Raw genomic sequence first — 27,522 nt, forward strand, 5'->3', positions numbered from 1 at the left:
ATGGCCAATTAAGTAGTCTCCGTGTGAGTTGCTTCCAGTCCAAATACCATCCCGTCTGCAAGTAGATAGACTTTGGAAATCTACTCACCGTATGATGATCAGTTCCACCCAGACTCGAACAAATGCTGGCAGTGGACCAAAGGCTTCCAAGATATAGGTGTAATGAGCACCTGATTTCTTTATACTTGTTCCAAGTTCAGCATAAGAAAGTGCTCCTGACAACGAAAAAGAACAGAGGGGGAAAAAAAATAAACCACTTCTCAAAGCATCCTTCTGTACATATCTATAAATGCTTAAAGTCTCACGTCTGGTACATGTCTATCTCAGTTCAAGATTTTGTTACAGATGCAAAACAATCTTTAAAAAATCCAAATGACTCCCCTCTAGTGTCAGTAATTTCCAGCTAGTTTTACTGACTGTGTAAGTGGGGCAGGAGTAGAGGTGAGATTGGGTTGAAATAGGGGGTGGGGTGGGCTCATAATATACTAGCTGCTGCAAATCTAGAGAGAAACAAGTGTGCCATAATTGACTTCAGGATGGCCCTAGCAGAAATGAGCCACTAGTTGACCTGAGAGTGTGCCATTCACAGTAACAGAACTTATTGCCTTAAAGGGAGAAGCCTGGTTACACACAGCTCCAGATTGATAACAAAACAAAACACACTACATTATCTGGTATAATGGTCCTATCCTTATAAAGCATTGTGGACCAGGCATTTCACAGGGTTTCTATCAGTGTCTTACTTTAACTCCAGCGGGAGACTGGTGGAACCCTGGGAAGCAATGGAAAAGTCTATTTGTTGCTGTTTTCAATGTCCTTTACAGGGATTGCCCAACAGATTGTCAGGGTTATAACTTCAGACTTACCAGAAGCAATGCCACGGACTATCTGCTAATGCATATAATAAGTTACTTGCAGCCATAAAAAAAACATCAGATTACAAAAAGCTGTAGCTCATCTGCAGCATAATACAACGCACATTAGACGTGCATTTATATAGCACCTTTCATAGTCTCAGGATAATCCAAAGCACTTCACTGCCAATTAATTACTTTCAAAATGTAGTTGCTGTTATTTTGTAGACAAGTATGGCAACAGCAATGAGATGAGCAAACAGTTCATCTGTTTTGTTTGAGGAATGAAAGCTAGCTAAAAAATTCAGAGAAGTCACTGCTCTTCTTCTAAAATGCAGAATGGGATCTGTTATGTCCACCTGAACAGGCTGATGAGGCCTCAGTTTAATACGCCATCCAGAAGACAACATGCCATCCAGTCAATATTGTACTGAAGTGTTAGCTTGGATTATGAGCTCAAATTCTGCAATGGGGCTTAAACTCACAACCTACAGACTCTGCTCGTGAAATAAAAACAAGAAATGCTGGAAATACTCAGCAGGTCTGGCAGCATCTGTGGAGAGAGAAGCAGAGTTAACATTTCAGTTCAGTGACCCTTCATATTTAATACTGCTACTGACACATTACATAGTATACTGCTCTGGACCTTATAAAACAGCTTAGCTTCCAAATTATCATGACCACTCCAAGCTACTACCCAATGATTCTTTCTGGAAGTACACGTGCATGGACATTGAGTAAATAAAGGATTGGTCTTGATTATGATGCCCAGTAGTCAAATAGCCAACTAATGGCATGTGATTCTTACTGCAATCATTTATAGCGGCTGTTGAATTTTACTACATTTTATTCCTTGGCATAAATGAGTAATAGACCGCAAATCAGACTGGTTGATACTGTATTATAAAATCATTATATATAATGGGGTGTTTATTGGTCTACGGCAGCAGTGCAGAACAGGCACAGAGTAAATTGGAAGCCAGCTTTACACTGCACCCAGTTTTATTCTGCAATGGAAATGATTTTCATTGATTCGCTATGACCCTTTCCACACTACTGGGGTACACCAATTACACCCCTCTGAATTCTTATATAGTGTAGAACTGCTTGTATATTCAAAGAGCCAGACACCTGTAACATGGAAGAGATCATATGGAGAAACAAAGCAATTTTATAGAAATAAATACAGAAAATACTGGAAATACTCAGCAGGTCAGGTGGCATCTGTGGAGAGAGAAACAAAATTAACGTTTCAAGTCAATTAACTTTTCAAAGCCATTTTATCAGAAAAGTTCATTGTCCACTGTGAAGTACCACACAGGTTGGAGTGGTCACAAGACAATGCCACATTTGGATGGTGTAAGTGGGTAAATGCACTTGCTGTTGAGGCACTAAGTATAATAAACTAAAAAACTTCCAAGCTTAATGGCCAGTCCATGATGAGTTTGCTGATTTCAGCTTAAGTAGTAGTGGCAATGAGTTGACAACTGGCCTCAGTAGCCTGTGATTGGTAGTGAGAAAAAATAACCAGAGTTAGTTAGTACAATAACCTTTGATTGTTATCTACCGACTGCTACTGAAAAAGTGTGTGTGCACGGACATTGGCCGAGAACAGGATTGAGAATGGTTTATATTCCTCTCTCCCCAGGCACAACATGGCATCAGGTCAAACATGGGCAAGGAAGCCTCTTGCTGGTTCCCACCTACCGTCCCCCCTCAACTGGTGAATCAGTGCTTGTCCATGTTGAACACCAATTGGAAGAAGCACTGAGGGTAGCAAAGGCACAAAATGTTCTCTGGGTGGTAAACTTCAATGTCCATCACCAAGAGTGGCTCGGTAGCACCACTACTGACCAAGCTGGCCAAGTCCTAAAGGACATAGCTGCTAGACTGGGTCTGCAGCAGGTGGTGAGGGAACCAAAAAAGAGGAAAAAATATACTTGACTTAATCCTCACCAATCTACCTGTCGCAGATGCATCTGTCCATGATGGTATTGATAGGAGTGACCACCGCACAGTCCTTGTGGAGACAAAGTCCCATCTTCACATTGAGGGTACCTAGCATCGTGCTGTGTGGCACTACCACTGTGCTAAATGGGATAGATTTCGAACAGATCTAGCAACTCAAAACTGGTCATCCATGAGGCACTGTGGTCTATCAGTACAGCAGAATTGTATTCAACCACAATCTGTAATGTCATGGCCTGGCATATCCCCCACTCTACCATTACCATCAGCTGGGGGATCAGCCCTGGTTCAATGAAGAATGCAGGAGGGCATGCCAGGAACAGCACCATGCACACCTAAAAATTAGGTGTCAGTCTGGTGAAGCTACAACACAGGACGATTTGCATGTCAAACAGTGAAAGCAGCATGTAATAGACAGAGCTAAGTGATCCCACAAGCAATGGATCAGATCTAAACTCTGCAGTCCTGACACATCCAGTCATTAATGGTGGTGGACAATTAAACTACCGACAGGAAGAGGAAACCTACAAATATCCCCATCCTCAATGATGGGGGAACCTAGCTCATCAGTACAAAAGACCAGGTTGAAGCAATTGCATACATCTTCAGCCAGAGGTATCGAGTGGATGATCCATCTCGGCTTCCTCCTGAGGTCCCCAGCATCACAAACGCCAATCTTCAGCCAATCCGATTCACTCCATGTGATATGAAGATAAAGCTGAAGGCATTGGATACGGCAAAGGAAATGGGCCCTAACGACATTCCAGCAATAGTAGTGAAGACTTGTGCTCCAGAACTAGCCGCGCCCCAAGCCAAGCTATTCCAGTACAACTACTGGCATCTGTGTCCTGTTCACACAAAGCAGGACAAATCCAACCCGGCCAATTACCGCCTCATCAGTCTACTCTCGATCATCAGCAAAGTGATGGAAGGGGTCATCGATAATGCGGCACTTGCTCACTGACGCTCAGTTTGGGTTCTGTCTTGGCCACTCAGCTCCTGACCTCCTGAAGCTTACTTAAGGTTGAGGAAGCAAGGATCAGACAGGGCTCTAGAGGGTTACAAGGTAGCCAGGAAGGAACTGAAGAATGGACTTAGGAGAGCTAGAAGGGGACATGAAAAAGTCTTGGCGGGTAGGATTAAGGAAAATCCCAAGGCGTTCTACACTTATGTGAGGAACAAGAGGATGACCAGAGTGAGGGTAGGGCCGATCAGGGACAGTGGAAGGAACTTGTGCCTGGAGTCGGAGGAGGTAGGGGAGGTCTTAAATTAATACTTTGCTTCAGTATTCACTCGTGCGAGGGACCTGGTTGTTTGTGAGGACAGTGTGGAACAGGCTGATATGCTCGAACAGGTTGAGGTTAAGAGGGAGGATGTGCTGGAAATTTTGAATGATATGAGGACAGATAAGTCCCCGGGGCCAGACGGGATATACTCAAGGATATTACGGGAAGCGAGGGAAGAGATTGCTGCGCCTTTGGCGATGATCTTTGCGTCTTCACTGTCCACTGGAGTAGTGCCGGATGATTGGAGAGTGGAAAATGTTGTTCCCTTGTTCAAGAAAGGGAATAGGGATAACCCTGGGAATTATAGACCAATCAGTCTTACGTCGGTAGTGGGCAAATTATTGGAGAGGATTCTGAGAGACAGGATTTATGATTATTTGGAAAAGCATAGTTTGATTAGAGACAGTCAGCATGGCTTTGTGAGGGGCAGGTCATGCCTCACAAGCCTTATTGAATTCTTTGAAGATGTGACAAAACACGTTGATGAAGGAAGAGCAGTGGATGTGGTGTATATGGATTTTAGCAAGGCGTTTGATAAGGTTCCCCATGGTAGGCTCATTCAGAAAGTAAGGAGGCATGGGATACAGGGAAATTTGGCTGTCTGGATACAGAATTGGCTGACCCATAGAAGACAGAGGGTGGTAGTAGATGGAAAGTATTCAGCTTGGAGCTCGGTGACCAGTGGTGTTCCGCAGGGATCTGTTCTGGGACCTCTGCTCTTTGTGATTTTTATAAATGACTTGGATGAGGAAGTGGAAGGCTGGGTTAGCAAGTTTGCCGATGACACGAAGATTGCTGGAGTTGTGGATAGTGTGGAAGGCTGTTGTAGGTTGCAACGGGACATTGACAGGATGCAGAGCTGGGCTGAGAAGTGGCAGATGGTGTTCAACCTGGAAAAGTGTGAAGTAATTCATTTTGGAAGGTCGAATTTGAATGCGGAATACAGGCTTAAAGACAGGATTCTTGGTAGTTTGGAGGAACAGAGGGATCTTGGGGTCCATGTCCATAGATCGCTCAAAGTTGCCACCCAAGTTGATAGGGTTGTTAAGAAGGCGTATGGTGTGTTGGCTTTCATTAACAGGGGGATTGAGTTTAAGAGCCGCGAGGTTATGCTGCAGCTCTATAAGGCCCTGGTTCGACCACACTTGGAATATTGTGTTCAGTTCTGGTCGCCTCATTATAGGAAAGATGTGGAAGCTTTAGAGAGGGTGCAGAGGAGATTTACCAGGATGCTGCCTGGACTGGAGGGCATGTCCTACGAAGAAAGATTGAGGGAGCTGGGGCTTTTCTCATTGGAGCGAAGAAGGATGAGAGGTGACTTGATAGAGGGGTACAAGATGATGAGAGGCATAGATAGAGTGGATAGCCAGAGACTTTTTCCCAGGGTGGAAAGGGCTATCACCAGGGGGCATAATTTTAAGGTGATTGGAGGAAAGTTTCGGGGAGATGTCAGAGGTAGGTTCTTTACACAGAGAGTGGTGAGTGCGTGGAATGCACTGCCAGCGGTGGTAGTAGAAGCAGATACATTAGGGGCATTTTAGCGACTCTTGGATAGGTACATGGATGATAGTAGAATAAAGGGTAGGTAGTTAGTTTGATCTTAGAGTAGGTTAAAGGTTCGGCACAACATCGTGGGCTGAAGGGCCTGTACTGTTCTATGTTCTATGTTCTATGTTCTATGTACAGCCTTGGTCCAAACATGCACAAAAGGGCTGAACTCAAGAGGTGAGGTGAATGTGACTGCCCTTGACATCAAGGCAGCATTTGACCCAGTACAGCATCAAGGAGCCATAGGAAAATTGGAGTCAATGGGAATCAGGGGGAAAACTCTCCACTGGTTGGAGTCATACCTAGCACAAAGGAAGATGGTTGTGATTGTTGGAGGTCAATCATCGCAGCCCCAGGTCATCACTGCAGGAGTTGCTCAGGGTAGTGTCCTAGCCCCAATCAACTTCAGCTGCTTCATCATAAGGTCAGAAGTGGGGATGTTCGCTGATGGTTGCACAATGTTCAGCACCATTCGCGATTTCTCAGATACTGAAGCAGCCCATGTCCAGAGGCAGCAAGACCTGGACAACATCCAGGCTTGGGCTGATAAGTGGCAAGTAATATTCGTGCTACACAAGTGCCAGGCAATGACCATCTTAAACAAGAGAGAATCTAACCATCTCCCTTTGACATTCAATGGCATTACTATTGCTGAATCCCCCACTATCAACATGCTGGGGTTTACCATTGACCAGAAACTGAACTGGACCAGCCACATATATGCTGTGGCTACAACAGCAGGTCAGAAGCTAGGAATCCTGTGGCGAGTAACTCACCTCCTGACTCTCCAATACCTGTCAACCATCTACAAGGCAGAAGTCAGACGTGTGATGGAATACTCTCCACTGGCCTGGATTGGTGCAGCTCCAACAATACTCAAGAAGCTTGACACCATCCAGAACGAAGCAGCCTGCTTGATTGGCACTTCATCCACCATCTTCAACATTCACTTCCTCCACCACAGTGGCAGGAGTGTGTACCATCTACAAGATGCACTGCAGCAACTCACCAAGGCTCCTTCGACAGCACTTTCCAAACCTGCGGCCTCTACCACCTAGAAAGACAAGGCAGCAGATACAAGTTCCCCTCCAAGCCACGCACCATCCTGACTTGGAATTATATCGCCGTTCCTTCACTGTCACTGGGTCAAAATCTTGGAACTCCCTTCCTAACAGCACTTTGGGCATACCTGCACCCCAAGGACTGCAACCATTCAAGAAGGTGGCCCACCACCATCTTCTCAAGGGCAATTAGGGATTGGCAAAAAATGCTGGCCTAGCCAGCAATGCCCACATCCCATGAATACATTTTTAAAAAGCCTGATGATACCTATTCTGTAACCTTACTGTACTGATGACCCACTGGGGATCATGGGTCTGTACTTAGCAAGAGTTACTAAGGAGAGGAAAGGAGAAAAAGTGAGGAAAAATAACTTCATCAACCTTAGCTGAACATTAAATTGCTTTACTAGCTTCGAAGTATATATACAGATGTGGTTATTTGTTCCCCTTTTTAAGTTCGACCTGTAGCGGAGATTAAAAGATAAGCAAAATAGGCAATGGGTAATCATCATGAGTTTGATGACAAAACTGGAGAAAGAAATGAATGATTTGGAAAGTAATGTTCCACTTTCACATTTCTTATGCCATCTGTATTTCTGAAATTCCACCCCATTAAAGTTAATTAACTGGTGTCAAGCGAGGATTTGGAAGGTCAAAGTGTCATTTTCTTTTCCACAAATATACCCACGGGGTGTGCTTTGGGAAAAAATTCAGGTTGCATCATGGTTTATATGAAGTTTGGAATGTATGGGTCTTTCCCCAATAAATCTATCATTGACAGCTGAGGTCATTTTGCTTTTATTTCCCAAGAAGGGAGAAGGCGAAGAGAGAGAAAAGGGCATAAAAAAGAATGAATGGGAAACTAGAGATGCACACTAGGGAAAGTTTCAGCTCGTACTCAACAGTTAGATCAACAAACAAGCACTGAAAGGGTCAGTCCAGAAGGATTACTCATTTAACCTAACAGCATTGCTGTTGCTGGAGAGGCAGAGCAGAGAATGGACCCAGGATAACACATTGTTAGTTCACCAGCCAATTGCTCTATTGCTATTTTAGGAATTTTTACATACTGTTTGGCTCACCTGTTCGGCTTCTCAGATGATTTGAAAAGTTTCATTTTCAGTGCTATATAAATCCTTTATCCAATGAAGAATACTTTTTTTTCCAAACAGCCAGGTTTACTAATTTCAAACAAAAAACTGTAGTAGAAAGAAATTTACTTCATAGATGATCTTACAATTTTAAGAAAGTGCAATGAGATGACAAGGAAGTCATTCAGATAAGGGTTGCAATGGAACATGTTGCATGGAAGAACGGTCTTATCCCACGGTTTTTTAAACACTCTTATGTCCTTAAATAATGTAATCTCAGAACTCCAACATCAGCCCTCAACTATTTTAACTTCATTCCCGCCTTTGAAACTCTTCCTCCATTTTCCAAACACCTCCTGCGGTTGTGTTGTCACCCTGTGCATGACTTCTTCCCATGACTGAAAGCCTGAAAGAAACCTGGGAATGACACCTAGGCTATCCATTAAGGGAAGAGGATTGGTAAGAGGTATGGATCCAGATTCTCAACACCACCACCATCATCAAAATGCTGGAAGACCAATTCAGCATTATACATTGCACATAACTTACTCCGCACAAGTTCCATAGATTTTATCCCTGCAAAGAAGATGAGTGCTCTGGAGCTGCAACCAGAAGAATACCCTCCTACACATATTCTGGTCATTCCCCCCACTGTGGCGCAGTGGTTAGCACCGCAGCCTCACAGCTCCAGCGACCCGGGTTCAATTCTAGGTACTGCCTGTGTGGAGTTTGCAAGTTCTCCCTGTGTCTGCGTGGGTTTTCTCCGGGTGCTTCGGTTTCCTCCCACATGCCAAAGACTTGCAGGTTGATAGGTAAATTGGCCATTAGCAATTGCCCCTAGTATCGCTAGGTGGTAGGAAAATATAGGGACAGGTGGGGTTGTGGTAGGAATATAGGATTAGTATAAACGGGTGGTTGATGGTCGGCACAGACTCAGTGGGCTGAAGGGCCTGTTTCAGTGCTGTATCTCTAAACTAAACTAAACTAAACATCCAGTCATTCTGGATAGCCATTTAGGACCACGACTGTTAGTATAATCTTAGAAGACTCACCTTGGTGCTTGCTTCTGCCCTCCACAGGAGAGCAAGTGCCTTCACAAGCATCATGGAGAAAATTCTGCTCCTTCAAGTTTTGCAGCCTCAGAGGAGGGTACGAATGATGGGAGTAGAAAGAAAAGGGGTTTCACTTATTTGCGTATGTGGGGGAGGTTCTGCTTTATGTGTATGGCAGTCTCACTTTTGGATGTTAGTTTTTCTGTGTTGGGGTCTCACTTTTTTATATGACTATCTCACATTTGTGGGTCTCGAGTTTTATGCAGATGGGGAGTCTCATTTTTTTTGTGTTTATGACAGATCATGTTATTGTGCAATCATATTTTTTAGCGAATGCAAATCCCCGGAGCCAAATGATTGCGTCCGCATTTGCTGAATTTAGTCTGCCACTTGGTCTGTACAGGGGACACTCTCGGTAATGTGCAGCATTATGTTCAGCAATGTGCACCTCCTGTCAGTACCCAGGTGCCCTTGGAGAAGCAAATGATCCAACCAGCAGACTGAATTCCAAGAGAACATTAAAGGACTCTGAAAGAGCCCCCTTGCGGAATCCCAGTCACCCCAGAACCACCAGTCTCAACATTGAGCAACCCTCTGACCTTATGGCAATAGGAAATGCTCTCCGAATCTTACCACTTAATGGTGAAGGCCTATTGGCCGCCAAACAAGACCACATTGGATGTTTTGCCACCCAACACTCAATCGACATCATTTGCCTACGAGAGACCCAATTTGGACCTGAAAAAGCGGGTCGTTAATACATCAAAGGCTTTGACCTACTGTACTACTCCCCTCATGCTAAACACGGCCATGCCACCTATGTACGTTCCGACATTGCTGATGCAGCCGCCATGTCATCAACCACGTTCTGTGATACAATTCAGGTGGGCGGTTTCCATATTGCAAACGTGTACAAGCCTCAAAATGCCAGCTGGGAACAGCAAGTTCTGCCAATGCTGCCACCAACGTGGGAAACTTCAACAGCTACCACATTGACTGGGGTTACTCAGTACCAGACGGAGATGGTGAACAGCTTCGAGAGTGGGCCTCCAGAAATGACCTCACCCTGATACACGACCCCAAGCAACGGAGAACGTTCCATTCAACCAGATGGGGTTGGAAATATTCACCTGACCTGTGCTGGGTCAGTTCCCAAGATGGTCACCCTCAACCAGCAAAGTGCCTAGTCCTGGATGACTTCCCACCTAGTCAACACAGGCAATCACTCATTTACATTGGTCTTTGCCTTCCTGTAATCAACAGTGCAAGGCAAATGCGATGGAACTTCTGTGAAGTGGATTGGAGAAAATACAGCAAGACCTTGGACTGCATCATTGTAACTATACTTATCTAAAATATACCTGTGGAAGAATTATATAAGTGCTTTTGTGGTGCCATTCACAAAGCTGCTTGCACAGCCATCCCTTGTGGCTGCTGACCAATCTACGTCCCATGCCTTGATACAGAGAGCGCAGCACTCCTAAAAGAATATGAAACAGCTGGTGACCCTGATATAGCAGGCCACCTCATCAAATCCTCTCAATGCTGCACACCACGCCAGATGGGAGCAAACGACAGCAGGGCTCAATTTCACTCATTCCAGTCAGAAATGCTGTAGCCTGATTCGCCGTCTTGGAGCAGCCCAAAAACCACCTGTACTAAATCGCCCATCAGTCACCCCGAACCAAGTTGCCAGTCATTTGCTCCAAGTAACGAGGACACCATTAGAAAAGAAAAAAAACCACATCATCAGTCATGAACTGAAGAAACAATGCCAGCAACATGCAGAACATGGCAGTTCTCATCCCTTCAAGATCACAGAACTGGAGAAAGCATTGAGGGGCCTGAAATATGGCAAAGAAGCAGTATATGACAACATTGCACCAGAATTCTTGAAACAACTTGGCATCCGTGCTTGTGTCTGCTGACTCAATTCTATACAAGAATCATCAGCTCAAACTCACTTCTGAGGATGTGGCGTATGGCAAAAATCATTGCCATTCTAAAACCCGGAAAAGATTTTTCACATTGGCGGCCAGCTTTTAACTAATTTAACTACTTTCTGTGTGCTTTATGATCTTTGAGCATCTTATCTTGCAATGCATATCTCCAGAAGTAGAGACCATCCTTAATGTCGACCGAGCTGATTTCCGTAAGGGGCGCAGCACATGTGATCAAGTTCTGGCACTCATCACCTACATCGAAAATGGCTTCCAAAAGAACCTGAAGCCAGGTATAGTGCTACTGGACCTCACAGCTGCCTATGATACAGTGTGTAATCATATGTGACCCACTCATTGCTTTTGTCACATTCATCTAGCTCTCAATGCCAAAATCTTGTAAATCACTGCTATGGTTCACTTGCAATAAAAACTCATTGCCCTGAAAGCCCATGTATCCTAAAATACAAGCACAACAATGGCAGTGACTGTGGGACTTGCGTAAGCTGTAGATATATGGCTCTGAAACATGGGATCAGAAGATTAGAATATTGGAGGGAGTTGCTGACTTGGGAGTTATGCTGGGAGAGGGTGGATACTTCCTGGTGTTGCAAGTGAGTCTTGTAAAGAGAGAATCGCAGATTAAAGGAACAACATGTACTTTGTTTCTTCGGACTCATGTCAACATTTAATCACTACTTTATTGCCATAGCTGGATGGGAAAATACATAATGCCACAAAGATTTGCACAGTACTTTGTGCCAGGCAGACAGAAGATTGGTAGAGTTTTTTGATGTGGTTGCTGAGTTAGTCTCATCTGACGTTTTCAAGGAGACAGTCCTGAAAAGCCAAAGAAAGTCCTAAGTGTACTGCAAAATATCTGGGGAAATGGTCATTCCCAAGATGGGGCAATCAACTGAGGGTTCAGAGCTGCCACCTCCATCTCCTACAAATGCTGCACAGCCAATTTCAGCAACAGGGACCTAGAGGTGTTTGGCCTGGTGAAAGAAAGGAGGGCCTGTCTGCTGGGCCAAATAAAAGGAGGAAAATAAGGAAGAATTCAAATAAAACTAGAGCTACATGGAGAAGGGTGTCCCATTGGTGTTACTTCAGCTCTTCAGCACTCAAGACTGCAGCCCAATGCAGGAAAAAAAAATTAGTGACTTGACGAGGGCAAGTTCAACAGACTCGCAGTCCTCCCCTACCCACACACTCACAAACAGGGCATTGAACTCTTCACTTCTGAGGTTCAAAATTTTCATGCTGTCTAATGCCACATGCACCTTGATATCCTCACACTCACTCTTATAGGTGGAACTTATTAATGGCGTCTTACGATCTTAGCATGCAGGTAGCACTTAGAAAAAGCACCAGACTAGGCACCAGAGACATATGTAAAAGGTTGCATTGCAAAGTGAGAAAATGTTTGAAGAAGACAAATGCAGCTTTGGAATAGTCCAAGAGTAATTTGATATTAAATAATGCAGCCTGGAAGCTCAAATCACATTGGTCCTCAGCATGACCACTTCCCACCACCCCCACCCCCCCATCCCCTACACAATTATTCCACCCCCACCCCCTGTATTAAGAATCTTAACCTAACCTCAAGGAGAGTTTGTGAGCCAGACCTCAACACCTTTTTCAGGAGTCTTTAATAGATTCGGCAATGGGAAGACTTTCAGCCATGAATCCGAGCACCGGTGCAATGCTCGGTATGTAGGCCTTGCGTCCCAATGACTGGCGGATCATGTCAAATAGAATATCCCATCGGCTATTCACAATAGGCAGAGCACTGATTGTACTCAACCAGCCTGTACATGCAAAACTTAGAACACAATATCTAACGTTAGATGTGATTCTGCGATTGGACAGCACTTATTGAACAGTGCTGCATGTGCAAAGAATTACACTAACAAACAATTTAAGATTATCAGTTGAGCTCACAATTGGGCTCACTTATGCTTGCTAGAAGCTACATATATTCATATGCAGGGACCTGTCCTCTGCAAGCAAAAGGAACCTGTCCAGGCATTGCGCCTTACTTGAATTAAACAAAGCATGAGGGACAATTGTTCCCTGGTGTATTCTCCATGGCAAAGCCTTGACCAGAGTTGACTTGCCAACTCATCAGCACCCTTTTCTCATGCAGGATAAATTGTTGCTCCCTTTGAAATTTGGCATTCTTGCGTCTTTCCTGATGAGTGCAAGATGAAAAACTTCGACAGCATGTCTCTTTTTTCAGCAATACTCAAGTTCTCTACTACCAAGCGACTAAATGCAAGGTTTTTTTATCAGCATATTATGCTTATATTTAAAAATAGCTCTTGATTTTCTCTGTGGTTGATGGCATAATCAGAATTGCTCGTTTAATTGCTATTTTGAAACATCTATTGTTATATACGCAAAGTCATCAACTACAAGCACACAATTTGAGGGATGGGTTTGAACATGTCTTTGACCTCTTGAGCATGTTTTTTTTTCTTCTTCCTAGTTGTGAGCATGTTACCATCTGATAGCTGCTTGCTTCATATAAAGGCCAGTCTCAGGTGAGGCACAGATAGACCTGAAGGAAATGCTCTGGTGCAATTCAACACAATTAAGGATATTATAATAGAAGCACATTAAAGGGATTGGCTTGTCTTGTTAAAAAGAACCTTGCAGAACTGAAGTTACACAGAATCAAAATCCATAATGTAGTTCATAGAATCAGCTAGTTTTTCATAACTGCTTTACATAGTTTCAAAGCTGTGATCCCAAGTACATTGCTTGCAAATTGTTCAAAACATAGTAATTATTAGGGAAATTACAACAATTCCCCATGTTCACAATGGCAACACCATAGAAGTTGCATTTTGCCAAACGCATGATATAGCCCCTGATGTTTCTCAGACTCATTGACTAAAAATAAAAAAAATTTGCATTTATACAGCACCTTTTACTGCCAACGGACATCTCAAAGCACAGCCAATGAAGTACTGTTGTAATGCAGGAAACACAGCAGCCATTATGCACACAGCAAACTCCCACAAACAGCAACGTAATAGCAACCAAATAATCTGTTTTTGCAATGTTGACTGGCCAGGACACCAGAGATAACTCCTCTCCTCTTCTTTGAAATAGTGGCATGGAATCTTTTATATCCACTTAAGCAAGCACATGGAGCCTTGGTATAACATCTCATCCAAAAGACAGCACCTCAGTACTGCACTGGAATGCCAGCTGTGATTTTTGTGCTCAAGCCTTGGAGTGGGACTTGAACCCAAAACTCTGTAACTCAAAGGTAAGGGTGCAACCTATTGAGCCACATAGAACATTAAACACATTCAGTTCTTTTATGCACTACACAAAAATGATCACTGTGAGTACCCGAGTCTACATTTAGGTTATTTGCAGAAGCTTTGTCTATGCTTTTCTGTGAGCTGAGTACGAGAACAAAGTAGCAAAGTAGACGACATTGAGGCCATTTGAACCTGCTTAGATGCCTGAAATTACAGCTTCATGAAATATGGTAATTCAGCATCCATATTACATTAATCAGTCAGTCCTATGTCAAAATTAATAACTTTGAAGTTTCACATCACCCAATATTTCAAGCAGTTTCAAAGCTCAGAGCTACCTTAATTAAAAGCAAAAAGGTAGCCACCGTATAAACAATGTCAATAAAGTTCACTCCTGCCTGTCAAATAGTTAAAGGACTGCTCACAAAATAGCCTTTTAAATTTAAAAAAAACATAAATATCTGTATAAGTCTTAAATATAGTAAACAATTCCATTAATTCCTTTCAACACTTGCTCTGTCACACTTTGTTGCAAGCATCCCATTTGAATAAAACCGGTGAATTTGCTGACTCACCATGAGCAACACCATAAGAGATCTGTCAGTTGCGGGGGAGGGGGGGGGGTGGTGGGGGAACTGCTGAACAACAGGAAGTGGCTTAAACCTGGGATTTAGAGACTAATAAAAACTGCTTGGGCTTTACTCTTCCAATGTAGGAGCTCAGCTAAGACCCTCAGCTGAATTCCAGCCTTGTAATCCATCAGAGAACATAGTCCATATTTAATGAAACAAAGCATGAAACTTCAGAACAGCTAATAATGAGAAACACTGCAAAATACCAGCTATGTTATAAACAAGAAGTGGAAACTATGGCAAGTATTTTCAGCAGGTAAAACATAATTTAGTCAGATCTAAATAGCAGTCACTAGTAATAGAAATGGCTAAGCAGTGTCATTCCTCCAAAGAAATGTCCTGACCCTCCCTTCCCACTCCCTCACCAAACAAAAGCAACAATCTTTCACCCATTGTCCCACATGACTGCTATTTATACTTAATGATAAATTAATAATGTATTGTTTTAACAAGAACTGTCACTGATACTGCACATTTAGACAGCCATCAAACTGAATCCGACATGCCTACAATGTCCCAGTTAAGCTTGTTAGTCCCCACTGTAAGTTCAGAATCATAGAGCCATACTGCACAGAAGGAGCTTAGTTGGCCCATTCTGTCTGTGCTGGAACTTTGAAATTAGTCTCACTTCCCTGCTTTTTCTCAAGGGGTAGGCAGTGGTGTAGTGGTATTATCACTGGACTAGTAACCCAGAGACCCAGGGTATTTCTCTGGGGACATGGGTTCGAATCCCACCACAGCAGAAGGTGGAATTTGAATTTAATTAATAAAATCTGGAATTAAAAGCTAGTCTAATGATGGCCATGAAACCATTGTCAATTGTTGTAAAAACCCATCTGGTTCACTAATGTCCTTTAGGGAAGGAAATCTGCTGTCCTTATCTGGTCTGGCCTACATGTGACTCCAGACCCACAGCAATGTGGTTGACTCTTGCATGCTCTGAAATGGCCTAGCAAGCCACTCAGTTGACCTAACCGCAACGAAGTTAATAAAAAGGAATGAAATCGGACTGACCACCCGGCATCGACCTAGGCACTGGAAACGACAACAGCAAACCCAGCCCTGTCAACCCTGCAAAGTCCTTCTTACTAACATCTGGGGGCTTGTGCCAAAGTTGGGACAGCTGTCCCACAGACTAGTCAAGCAACCGCCTGACATAGTCATACTCACAATCATACCTGACAGACAATGTCCCAGACACTGCAATCACTATCCCTGGGTATGTCCTGTCCCACTGGCAGGACAGACCCAGCAGAGGTGGTGGTACAGTGGTATACAGTAGGGAGGGAGTTGCCTTGGGAGTCCTCAACATCGACTCCGGACTCCATGAAGTTTCATGGCATCAGGTCAAACATAGGCAAGGTAACCTCCTACTGATTACCACCTACCGCCCTCCCTCAGCTGATGACTCAGTACTCCACCATATTGAACACCACTTGGAGGCAGCAAGGGCACAAAATGTACTCTGGGTGGGCGACTTCAATGTCCATCACCAAGAGTGGCTCGGTAGCACCACTACTGACCAAGCTGGCCGAGTCCTAAAGGACATAGCTGCTAGACTGGGTATGTGGCAGGTGGTGGGGGAACCAACACGAGGGAAAAACATACTTGACCTCGTCCTCACCAATCTGCCCGCTGCAGATGCTTCTGTACATGACTGTATTGGTAGGAGTGACCACCGCACAGTTCTTGTGGAGACGAAGTCCCGCCTTCACATTGAGGATACCGTCCATCGTGTCGTGTGGCACTACCACCGTGCTAAATGGGATAGATTTCGATCAGATCTAGCAATGCAAAAATGGGCATCCATGAGGCGCTGTGGGCCATCAGCAGCAGCAGAATTGTACTCAACCACAATCTGTAACCTCATGGCCCAGCATATCCCCCACTTGACCATTACCATCAAGCCAGGAGACCAACCCTGGTTCAATGAAGAGTGCAGGATGGCATGCCAAGAGCAGCACCAGGCATACCACAAAATGAGGTGTCAACCTGGTGATGCTACAACCCAGGACTACTTGCATGCCAAACTGCGTAAGCAGCATGCGAAAGACAGAGCTAAGCGATCCCATAACCAACGGATCAGATCTCAGCTCTGCAGTCCTGCCACATCCAGCCATGAATGGTGGTGGACAATTAAACAACTAACTGGAGGAGGTGGCTCCACAAATATCCCCATCCTCAATGATGGGGGAGCCCAGCACATCAGTGCGAAAGATAAGGCTGAAGCATTTGCAACAATCTTCAGCCAGAAATGCCGAGTTGATAATCCATCTCGGCCTCCTCCTGAAGTCCCCAGCATCACAGATGCCAGACTTCAGCCAATTCGATTCACTCCGCGTGATATCAAGAAACGACTGAAGGCACTGGATACTGCAAAAGCTATGGGCCTTGACAATATTCCGGCAATAGTACTGAAGACCTGTGCTCCAGAACTTGTCGCGCCCCTAGCCAAGCTGCTCCAGTACAGCTACAACACTGGCATCTACCCTGCAATGTGGAAAATTGCCCAGGTATGTCCTGTACACAAAAGCAGGATAAATCCAACCCGGCCAATTACCGCCCCATCAGCCTACTCTCTATTATCAGTAAAGTGATGGAAGGTGTCATCAACAGTGCCATCAAGCAGCACTTGCTTAGCAATAACCTGCTCAGTGACGCTCAGTTTGGGTTCCACCAGGGCCATTCAGCTCCTGACCTCATTACAGCCTTGGTTCAAATCTGGACAAAACAGCTGAACTCAAGAGGTGAGGTGGGAGTGACTGCCCTTGACATCAAGGCAGCATTTGACCGAGTATGGCATCAAGGATCCCTAGCAAAACTGAGGTCAATGGGAAAAAGGGGGAGAACCCTCCTCTGGCTGGAGTCATACCGAGCGCAAAGGAAGATGGTTGTGGTTGTTGGAGGTCAATCATCTGAGCTCCAGGACATCACTGCAGGAGTTCCTCAGGGTAGTGTCCTAGGCCCAACCATATTCAGTTGCTTCATCAATGACCTTCCTTCAATAATAAGGTCAGAAGTGGGGATGTTCGCTGATGATTGCACAATGTTCAGCACCATTCGTGACTCCTCAGATACTGAAATGCAGCAAGACCTGGACAATATCCAGGCTTGGGCTGATAAGTGGCAAGTAACATTCGCGCCACACAAGTGCCAGGCAATGACCATCTCCAACAAGAAAGAATCTAACCATCTCCCCTTGACATTCAATGGCATTACCATCGCTGAATCCCCGACTATCAACATCCTAGGGGCTACCATTGACCAGAAACTGAACTGGAGTAGCCATATAAATACCGTGGTGACAAGAGGAGGTCAGAGGCTAGGAATCCTGAGGCGAGTAACTCACCTCCTGACTCCCCAAAGCCTGTCCACCATCTACAAGGCACAAGTCAGGAGTGTGATGGAATACTCTCCACTTGCCTGGATGGGTGTAGCTCCAACAACAGTCAAGAAGTTCGACACCATCCAGGGCAAAGCAGCCTGCTTGATTGGCACCCCATCTACAAACATTCACTCCCTCCACCTCTGACGCACAGTGGCAGCAGTGTGTACCATCTACAAGATGCACTGCAGCAATGCACCAAGGCTCCTTAGACAGCACCTTCCAAACCCGCGACCTCTACCAACTAGAAGGACAAGGGCAGCAAATACATGGGAACACCACCACCTGCAAGTTCCCCCCCAAGTCACACACCATCCTGACTTGGAACTATATCACCGTTCCTTCACTGTCGCTGGGTCAAAATCCTGGAACTCCCTTCCTAACAGCGCTGTGGGTATACCTACCCCAAACGGACTGCAGCAGTTCAAGAAGGTAGCTCACCACCACCTTCTCAAGGGCAATTAGGGATGGGCAATAAATGCTGGCCTGGCCAGCATCGCCCACATCCCATGTATGAATAAAAAAATACATAGCCCTGCAATAAGCTTGGAATCAGTTTGAACAAATTGTACAAACGTACTGTAAATATGGGTCAACTCCATTGGGTACAATAAGGAATTGAACTTGGAGAGCACAAGAGGGAAACAAGATAGTCCACAGAATGAAGCCAGGAAATAAAACATTGGAACACAGGAATTGGAGTCGGCCATTTAACCCTTTGAGCCTATTCTGCCATTCAATGAGATCATAGCTGCCCAAATGCCATAAACTCACCTTTGCCCCATATCCATTAATTTGTTTTGGTTGACAAAAATCTTATCAATCTTGGATTTAAAATTAACAATGTATCTAGCATCAATTGCCATTTGCATTAAAGTTTTACAAACTGCTGCCAATCTTTGAGTGTAAGAGTGTTTCCTAATATCACTCGTAAAAAGGCTTGGCTCTAATTTTTAGACTATGCCCCCTAGTCCTAGATTACCCATGATTGGAAATAGTTTTTCTCTATCTACCCTATCTCTTCCCCATAATATCTTAAAAACTTCAATCAAATTGACCCTTCAACTTCTAAATTCCGTGGACTATAAGCCCGAATTGAATTTTATTTTCCTGCCGCCAGGAATGGCAACTGGCAAAAAAAATGGCGGCCTGCACGTACTGCCATGCCACCATAATGTAGCGCGGTGGCTCATTTTAATATGCCAGGCGGGCCACCCACCCCCCTCCCACCCAATTATGTGGCAGAGGTGGCCTCAGCGATTTGGCAATGGCATCAGCTGCCTCTGCGCAGGAGCTGGCGCCATTTTTAAAGGGCTGCCAGACCTGCCACAAAAAGTGCAGTGTTGGACTCACCACCCACCACCACCCACCACCCCCCGCACACTGCAAATAAAATGTTGCCCTTTTCCCCCCAAAAGCACTTAAAGTGCTGAATTGACCTCTCCTCCCCCACCAACTGCACAAAGTGCAGAGGTCACCCCTTCACCACCCCCCAACCCACCTCCACACTAGGGGCTGGATTTTACTGGGCCCTCGATGTTGGGCTCCATGGCGGTTGTCGGGGTCGGAGTGGGGGGGTTCCTGAGATGGTTCCAGTAGAGGCCCGCCACAGAGGCTGACTCCGGGAGGGCCCGCCCCAATCCTCCCGGTGGAGGCGAGGCTCCGTGGTGGCACCCTCCCCCACCACCGCTGGGCTGTGGGAATAGCATTTCAATATTTAAATCAATAACATGAATAAATGTAAGCAAACTCACCCTCAATCTTCCGGGCCTGCCACGATCCTCAGTGCGGCGACCGGCACACCCACGCCTTCAATTCCCTGTCTAGGGAAAGCAGGTGTGACACTGATGGGGGAGGGAGGAGTTAAGTTTTTTACTGCAGTGGGCGGATGGGGTCAAATAATCATCATCATTGTAAGGGATGGTGGGAAGGGGTGAACTTTCAACTTTGCACAGTCTGGTGTGGGGGTTTGGTCAGATTTAAAAGGTAAATATTTTGGGGCAGGAAAGGGCAAATAGTTAACGTAATTGTTATTGCAGGGGTGGGGGAAAAGGGCATTAGAATTTTATTTGATAAATTTGGGGGGAAGGGGGGTATCTTTAAAAATTTAAATTTAAATTTAAAAAGGGCACCAGCGCTTGCACACAGGCAGCTGACGTCATTAACGGCATCAGACAGCCCACCCCTTCCACATGATTGGAGGGGGGGGGGCGCGACGGGCCACCCCGGTTATTTAAATGAACCGCCACGGGTGAGATCAGGGCGTCTCTGCGGCATGCGGCCTGCCATTTTTTGAGCCCCCGGCCCTAGAAATGCAGAGTTGACTCCGGTACCGCCCCCTGCCAAAACTACACCAAAAATCCTAAAATCCCCCTTTCTCCACCTGGGTGCTGCCAGCCTTCCCTGGAAGGGAAAGTGAAGGCGTGAGTGCTGGCCGCCGCATGGAAGATTCCGGGCAGCCAGTAAGATCATGGTGAGTGGTATTTAAATACATTCATTGCCTTTATTTAAATATTTAAAGTTGGGTCCTGTTGCCGAGCGGTGGGGAGGCCACCATGGAGCCTCGTTGCCACTGGGACGATCGGGCCCGTCGAGCTCCATGGCGGGCTGCTGCCACTGCGATCGTCCGGCTCCACTGACCACAGCGCCCGACATCAGGAGCTCAACAAAATCCTGTTCCTAGTTTGTGTAAGTTGTCCTTGTAATTTAACCCCTTGGATTCCAGGTATCATTCTGGTAAATCCAAACTGCTCTCTTTCCAAGGCCAATATATCTTTTCTAAGGTGTGGTGCCCAGACTGCTGTGGTCTTTGTACAGCTGCAGCATCATTTCGACCGCATTGTATTCTAGTCCTCTCGATATAAAAGCCAGCATTCCATTCGCCGTTTTGATTATTTTCTGTAACTATCCATAGCATTGTAATGATCTGTGTACATCGACTCCCAAGTCTCTTTAGACCCCCTCTGCTTCGAGCTTTTTACTATATAGAAAGTGTCCTGTTTATCCATTTTAGGTGCAAAGTGAATGATCTTATTTTTGTTTATATTGAAATCCATTTACCACAGTTTTGCCAATTTGCTCAATCTATTAACATCTCTTTGCAATTTTATGCTTCCATCCACACTGCTTACAATGCCGCCTATCTTTGTTTCATTTGCAAACTTGGATATGTAGCTTTTTGCCCCAACATCTAAGTTATTAATAAATACAGTGAATATTTGAGACACCAAAATCAGATTCTTGTAGGACACCACTGATTAAAGGCCTGCTCAAGTCACAAACAAAAAACATGACCCGAACTCGACAGAACCACATCGGACCCGAGCCCGACCCAGCCCGAGTCCCTCCATTTTCCCCCGAGCTCGACCCGACCTGGGCCCGACCTGCCCCGATCCAACCCGAGTCTGACCCGACCACTGCAATGTTCCCTTTTCTTACCTTCTGACTCCCAATCTTCAGCAAGCTGCAGCATGAGTGTGATGATGTCAGAGAGACGCTCACGCGCTCACTGCACAGACTCAGAGTTTCCCTGCTTGACGTTCCGGACTCACAGCTCACTTTTAACACTTACCTGCAATTCTTGCTGTGTGTGTCCGACCTGGACCCAGCCCGACCAGGACCCAGCCCGACTCGGACCCTGCCCAGCCTGGCCCAAGCCCGAAGGCAGGTCCCGGAAGAGCGACCCGAACCTGACACATGTCGTCTGATCCTGTCGGGTTTGGGTCTGGTAGCAGGCCTTTACCACTTATCACAGCAGCCAATATTCACTATAAACCCACAGCTACCTTGACTACACATCCTCACACCCCACTTCTTGAAAGGGCTGTTCCAGTTTCTCCATCTCCATCACATCTGTTCAGACGGTGCAACCTTCCATCGTAGCGCTTCCGATATATATCTTTCTTTATCCTCAAAGAAGGATTCCCTCCACCATGCTTGACAGGGGCCTTGGCTGTGTCTATTCTATTTCATGAACTTATGCTCTCACCCACTCCCCCTGTCTCCCAGAACCTCTATAGGGTTCCCCTTGTCCTCACCTTCCACTCTACTATCCTCCATATTCAACGGATCATCCTCCACCATTTCCACCACTTCCAGTGTGATGCCACTACCAAACACATCTACCTCTCCCCTTTCAGCATTTCAAAGGGACTGTTCCTTCTGCGACACCCTGGTCCACTCCTGACAGTCTCTCCTTTTCCTATGACACCTTTCCATGCAAAGCGCAGGAGATGCAACACCTGCCCTTTTACCTCCTCCTTTTTCACCGTCCAGGGCCTCAAACACTCCTTCCAAGTGAAAGAGCAATTTATCACACTTCTTTCAATTTAGTATACTGTATTCACTGCTCATGATGTGGTCTACTCTATATTGGGGAGACCAAACACAAAGTAGGTGACCACTTTGCGGAATACCTCCATTCGGTCCACAAGCATGACCCCGAGCTTCTAGTTGCCTGTCATTTTAATTCTGCACCTTGCTCGAAAACTGACCTTTCTGCCCTTTGCCTGCTGCAGTGTTTCAATGAAACTCAACACAAGATTGAGGAACAGAACCTCATCGTTCAACTGGGCACTTTACAGCCTTCTGGACTCAACATTGAGTTCAACAATTTTAGATCATAACTTCTGCCCCAACACCCCACCCCCATTTTGTTTTGTTTTTCTTTGCTTGTTGATTTTTATTTCTCTTGTTTCCTTCACTTTGCATTCGGACTGCAACTATCCTGCCATTCACACCTCTTTTTCTGCTCTCCTTGTCCCTTTGGCCTTGCAAAATGGAAACATTTGTCATTTAATCTCTCATGCCTTCCACCCTATCACAGACCTTCCCTTTTGTTCTTCTTCCCACCACCACCACCAACCTCCACATCCCCACCCACCCGCACCCCCCCCCACCCCCCCCCATCGTCCACTTACACCTATTTAATTTCTCACTTCTCCCAGTTCTGATAAAGGTCACAGACCTGAAACATTAACGGTTTCTCTCTGCACAGATGCTGCCACACCTGCTGAGTATTTCCAGCATTTTCTGTTTTTATTCCAGATTTCCAGCATCCGCAGTACTTTGCTTATGTATTTTTACCAAAGCACCTGCACATTATCCTTACTCTCTGTCTCCTGCTGTTCAGCCAATTTCCTAACCAGGTCAATAATTTGCCTTCAATTCCAGAGCAGACAGTTTCTTATGAGGGACTTTATCAAATGGTTTCTGGAAGCCCAGCTAAATAACATCCAGTCCCCTCTCCAGTAATTTAGTCACCTCTTCAAAACCTTCAATCAGGTTCATCAAGCATGACCTACCTTTACAAATTCATGCTGGCTCCCTCTGATCAGCTGAAAATTTTCAAGGTGCTGTTCAGTCACTCTATACTTAAGTATAGATTATAGCATTTTTCCAAAAACGGATGCTAAGGCTACATGGTCTATAATTCTCTAGTTCCTCTCTCTCACCTTTCTTAAATAGTAGAATGTCATGCTCAAGTTTTCAATCTAAAGGTTCCTGAATTGAGCGAATTTTGAAAGGTTATCTTCATGGCATCACCAGTGTTCTCACTTATTTCCTTTAAAACCCTTGAAAAGAAACCATCTGGTCCTGGGGATTTACCATGCCTTCGTGCTATTATTTTCTTAATTACTATTATTTTGCTTATACTAATTTTGGCGAGTCCCTGTTTCAATGTTAGTTTAATTGGTTTTCTGACACGCTATCCTCTTCCTCTACTGTAAATACTGTTGTAAAGTAATTCTTCAACATGTATGCCAGTTACATGTTTTCATTTACAATTTCGCCATTATCAATTTTGAAGGGGCCCATATTGCTCCTAACCACCCTTTCTCCCTAATATAATTCGAACATTTGTGTTGATTTTGATATCATTTGCAAGTTTCTTTTCATATTTTCTTCTTGTAGTGCTTACTATCTATTATGTCACCTTTTGTTGTTCTTTGCATTTCTTCCAGTTGTCAAGATTTGTGCGTTTTTGCATTTTTATATGCTTTTCCTTTTCGTTTTATGTTGTCCCTTACCTCTTCAGTTGTCCATGGCCTTTTTTTTTAAGTAAATGGAGCTCTTGTCCCTTAGGGATATAAACTGGCTCTGTATCACACATTCTTTTTTGACTACTTTCCATTGAGCTTCTGTCATTCTACCCATTAACATATTTGCCCCATTTACTGTGGACAGTCCCTGTCTCATCACATTGAAGTCAGCCTTACCAAAATCTAGAATCTTAGTAGCCATTTTACATTTCTCCCCTTCCAACACTATGTTGAACTCGATCATATTATGGTCGCTATTAGATAAATGTTCACGCAGCGTTAGGCTGTTAACCAAATCTGGTTCATTACTAAATATATTATAACCTGTCCCCTTGTTGTTTCTGGGGCATATTGTTGCAGAAAGCTACCCTGAATGTACTCTCAAAATTCACTGCCATTCTGAATTGAGCTAGTCTATTTATCCCAATCTATATGAAAGTTAAGTTTCTTCCTTAAAAACAGTCCACCTTTGCTACATGCTTGTCTAATCTTTGCATTGATATATTTACTGCTTCCCAGTGACTACCAAGGGGCTTATACACAACTCCCACTACAGTCTCAAAACCTTTTCTATACAGCTTCACATCGACTGGTATCACTATTAAAGACAGTGATATTGCAGAGTGAGCTGGCTGTGTAGACAATGTTGGTGGTACAGAGTGTCCTTGTGTCTTATCCCTGCACAGTAGCAGAACCACAAGTTATCACTATGGCTTAATATTGTCCATATTTGGTTACTTCCAGCCCCAGCAAAACACCCATGGTAAAAAGGAAATTAGTATATTAAAATTCCCTAAAGTTGGGATACATTTTCTCACAAATAAAATATATACTTTGAATTGACAGATAATAATTTTTTGGGGCATTCAACTTTCTCAGGAGTTGATACTGGTGGTTTTAAACTGCAGCTAAATGTTTTGAAACTGCTATAACTTCTTAGTTTAAATTTGCTGCTTGTACACAACACAAAAGGCAAACTTAATACGCCATGTAAGAGAAATATGCATGCAGTTTGACACATTCCACACCATTGGGTTGAAATTACATAGAATGATATTAGTAACAAATACATTAAAGCATTCATGTTAAATTTAAAGATATTAAATTATTTATTTAAATGAATTAAAAAGTCTGATAGCAATATTATATAGCACAATTTTAATCCCTATGTTTTATAGCAGACACGGCCACTCCATTAACTTCTGTCTATTCCATTTCCCATTCTGTGACAAATATGGTCAGCTAACTGACTGAGATGAATGACAAAAAAAACTTCCAATTATATAGCACCTTTCACGACCTCAGGACGTCCCAAAGAATTTTATAACAAGTAAACACTTCTGAAGTGTAGTTCGTTTTATAAGAAATGTAGCAGCCAATTTGTGTACAGCAAGGTCCCACATACGTTAATTAAATAATGACCAGTACTTCTTTTTGGCGGAGGGATAAATATTGGACAGGGCCCTTTCTCATCAATAGTTAAATAGCCCGCCAACAGCCAAGGGGAAATATAATGAATTTGCATTCCTGCCTGAAATATATACCTGAAATTTGGGTGCATGGAAAACCACATGCAGGTCAGATTTCCAATACTTATTCCACCCTGAGAGCACAAAGTTGATAAAATTCTTGTTTAAGTTTTGGCATTAAAAAATGGCAACTTGGGCAAAGTATTACAGGGCTACCAGCACTTAAAAAAATTATCATTATCATATTGTTGCTTGTGAGATCTTGCTGTCTATAAATTAACTGTTGCATTTCCTAACCTACAATGCCAACCACAATTAGTAGGCTCTTAAGTGACATAAATGATGTGTGAAACATTTTCCAGGGTTTCCTTAGCTCTTCCTCCAAAGTTACAGTGGACAAGCAGTAGAAACTTCCACAGAACTTTATCCTACCCTCCCCAAGATGTCACTACAGCAAAAATGCTCCAGTTGGACCAGAAAATTCACTGGAGCAATCAGGAAGACTTTAGTGATCCTGGTGACCGATCTTACAAAATCCAAATGGTTTATGTCAGTCTTGCCACTGCCTGTAAGGGGACCAAATGTTGGCGGTTGGTGACATAATATAACACCTTAACTACTAATTTGGATTGAACACCACGCCCAGATAAAATGTTCATGATTAGCATTGTATAGACTTGTGCCATAGTCTGGAAAATCTATCTTAATAACTGTTTTAAATTGTAGCCCATTATTACTTGTACAAAACTTGCAATAGCAGTCAGACAATAAATCTACATAGCTTCTCTGCCACTGTAATTAAGATAATAATAGACAAGGTAGGGAATGAATGAAGAAGTTATCATTGCATCCAAACACAAAAGCAATTTCCAACACCAATTCAATTGCATGCTCATATCTCTGCCAAGAGGGTCAGAAAAAAAGTGTGAAATATCCCAGTGGTTCCCCCAGGGGAGAGCAGCAGTGCCTCCAGGAAAATGCTAGTGTTTTGGTAGCACCAGGTGGTTTCTGAATGGGTGGAATTTCCATTCAACCCTTACAAGGCAAATTGCAGTTAGGAGTTCCTGCTCCTATGTCTCAGTTGGTACCTGATGTTATAATGGAGATCAGTATGCCAAGTGAGTGGAGGCATACCACCCTCCGCAAGGGCACATGTAGATCCCATCAGTCGTACAAACCTGAAAATAAGACCATGGCTACAGCTGGTGGTTGTGGTGGCGGAGGGTGGCATGGTCTGAGGTGGGGTGAAGCTGGGATTCTGAAACTCAATGCAAATTGACAGGGCAGAGGCTGAGTACTCTGCAATAATTTACTCACCTCTTGACCCCTCAAAGCCTCTCCACCATCTACAGGCCACAGAGTAGGAGTGTGATGGAATTATTGATTCCTTGCCTGAATAGGTACAATGTAAAAACACTCAAGAAGCTTGATGCTATCCAAGACAATGCATTTCACTTGATTGGTGACCTAACCACTGGAATCAATATCCAATCTTTTCAGCACTGGTGCACTGTGCTGCAGAATGTACTGGTTGCACTGCAGCAACTTGCTAGATTACTTGAAAAGCATCTCTCAGCCTCATGACATCTGAATAGATAACAGCAGCAAATATCGTGGGAACATCATCACCTCCAAGTTCCTCTCCACGTCTCACAGCATCCTGACTTGGATATATATCATGTTTTCTCCACTGACACTGCGCCAATACCCTGGAATTTCCTACCTAACTTCATTGTAGGAAGTCCATCACCATAATCACTGAGCAGTTCAAGGAGAAGACCCCGTCCACCTTCTCAGGGCATCAAGGGATTGGTAACAAATGCAGTCTATACAGCACTGCACACATCACAAGAATAAAGTTGAGAATGACCCATGAGTAGGATCCTACCAAATTAACAGCCATGAAAAGTGTCTCAC

General features: G+C 44.3%; 1 protein-coding gene across 1 annotated transcript in view; it reads right to left on the reverse strand.

Annotated features, from left to right (window-relative positions):
• The window catches only part of LOC137375984 (cystine/glutamate transporter-like), a 225,706-nt gene that overhangs the window by 189,575 nt on the left and 8,609 nt on the right, over positions 1-27,522 (reverse strand). Inside the window, exon 2 of the mRNA XM_068043829.1 lies at positions 89-215. Coding sequence (XP_067899930.1) covers positions 89-215 — 127 coding nt within the window. The remainder of the gene's footprint in view (positions 1-88; positions 216-27,522) is intronic.

This window comes from Heterodontus francisci, chromosome 1, assembly GCF_036365525.1.
Source record: "Heterodontus francisci isolate sHetFra1 chromosome 1, sHetFra1.hap1, whole genome shotgun sequence".
Taxonomy (NCBI): Eukaryota; Metazoa; Chordata; class Chondrichthyes; order Heterodontiformes; family Heterodontidae; genus Heterodontus; species Heterodontus francisci.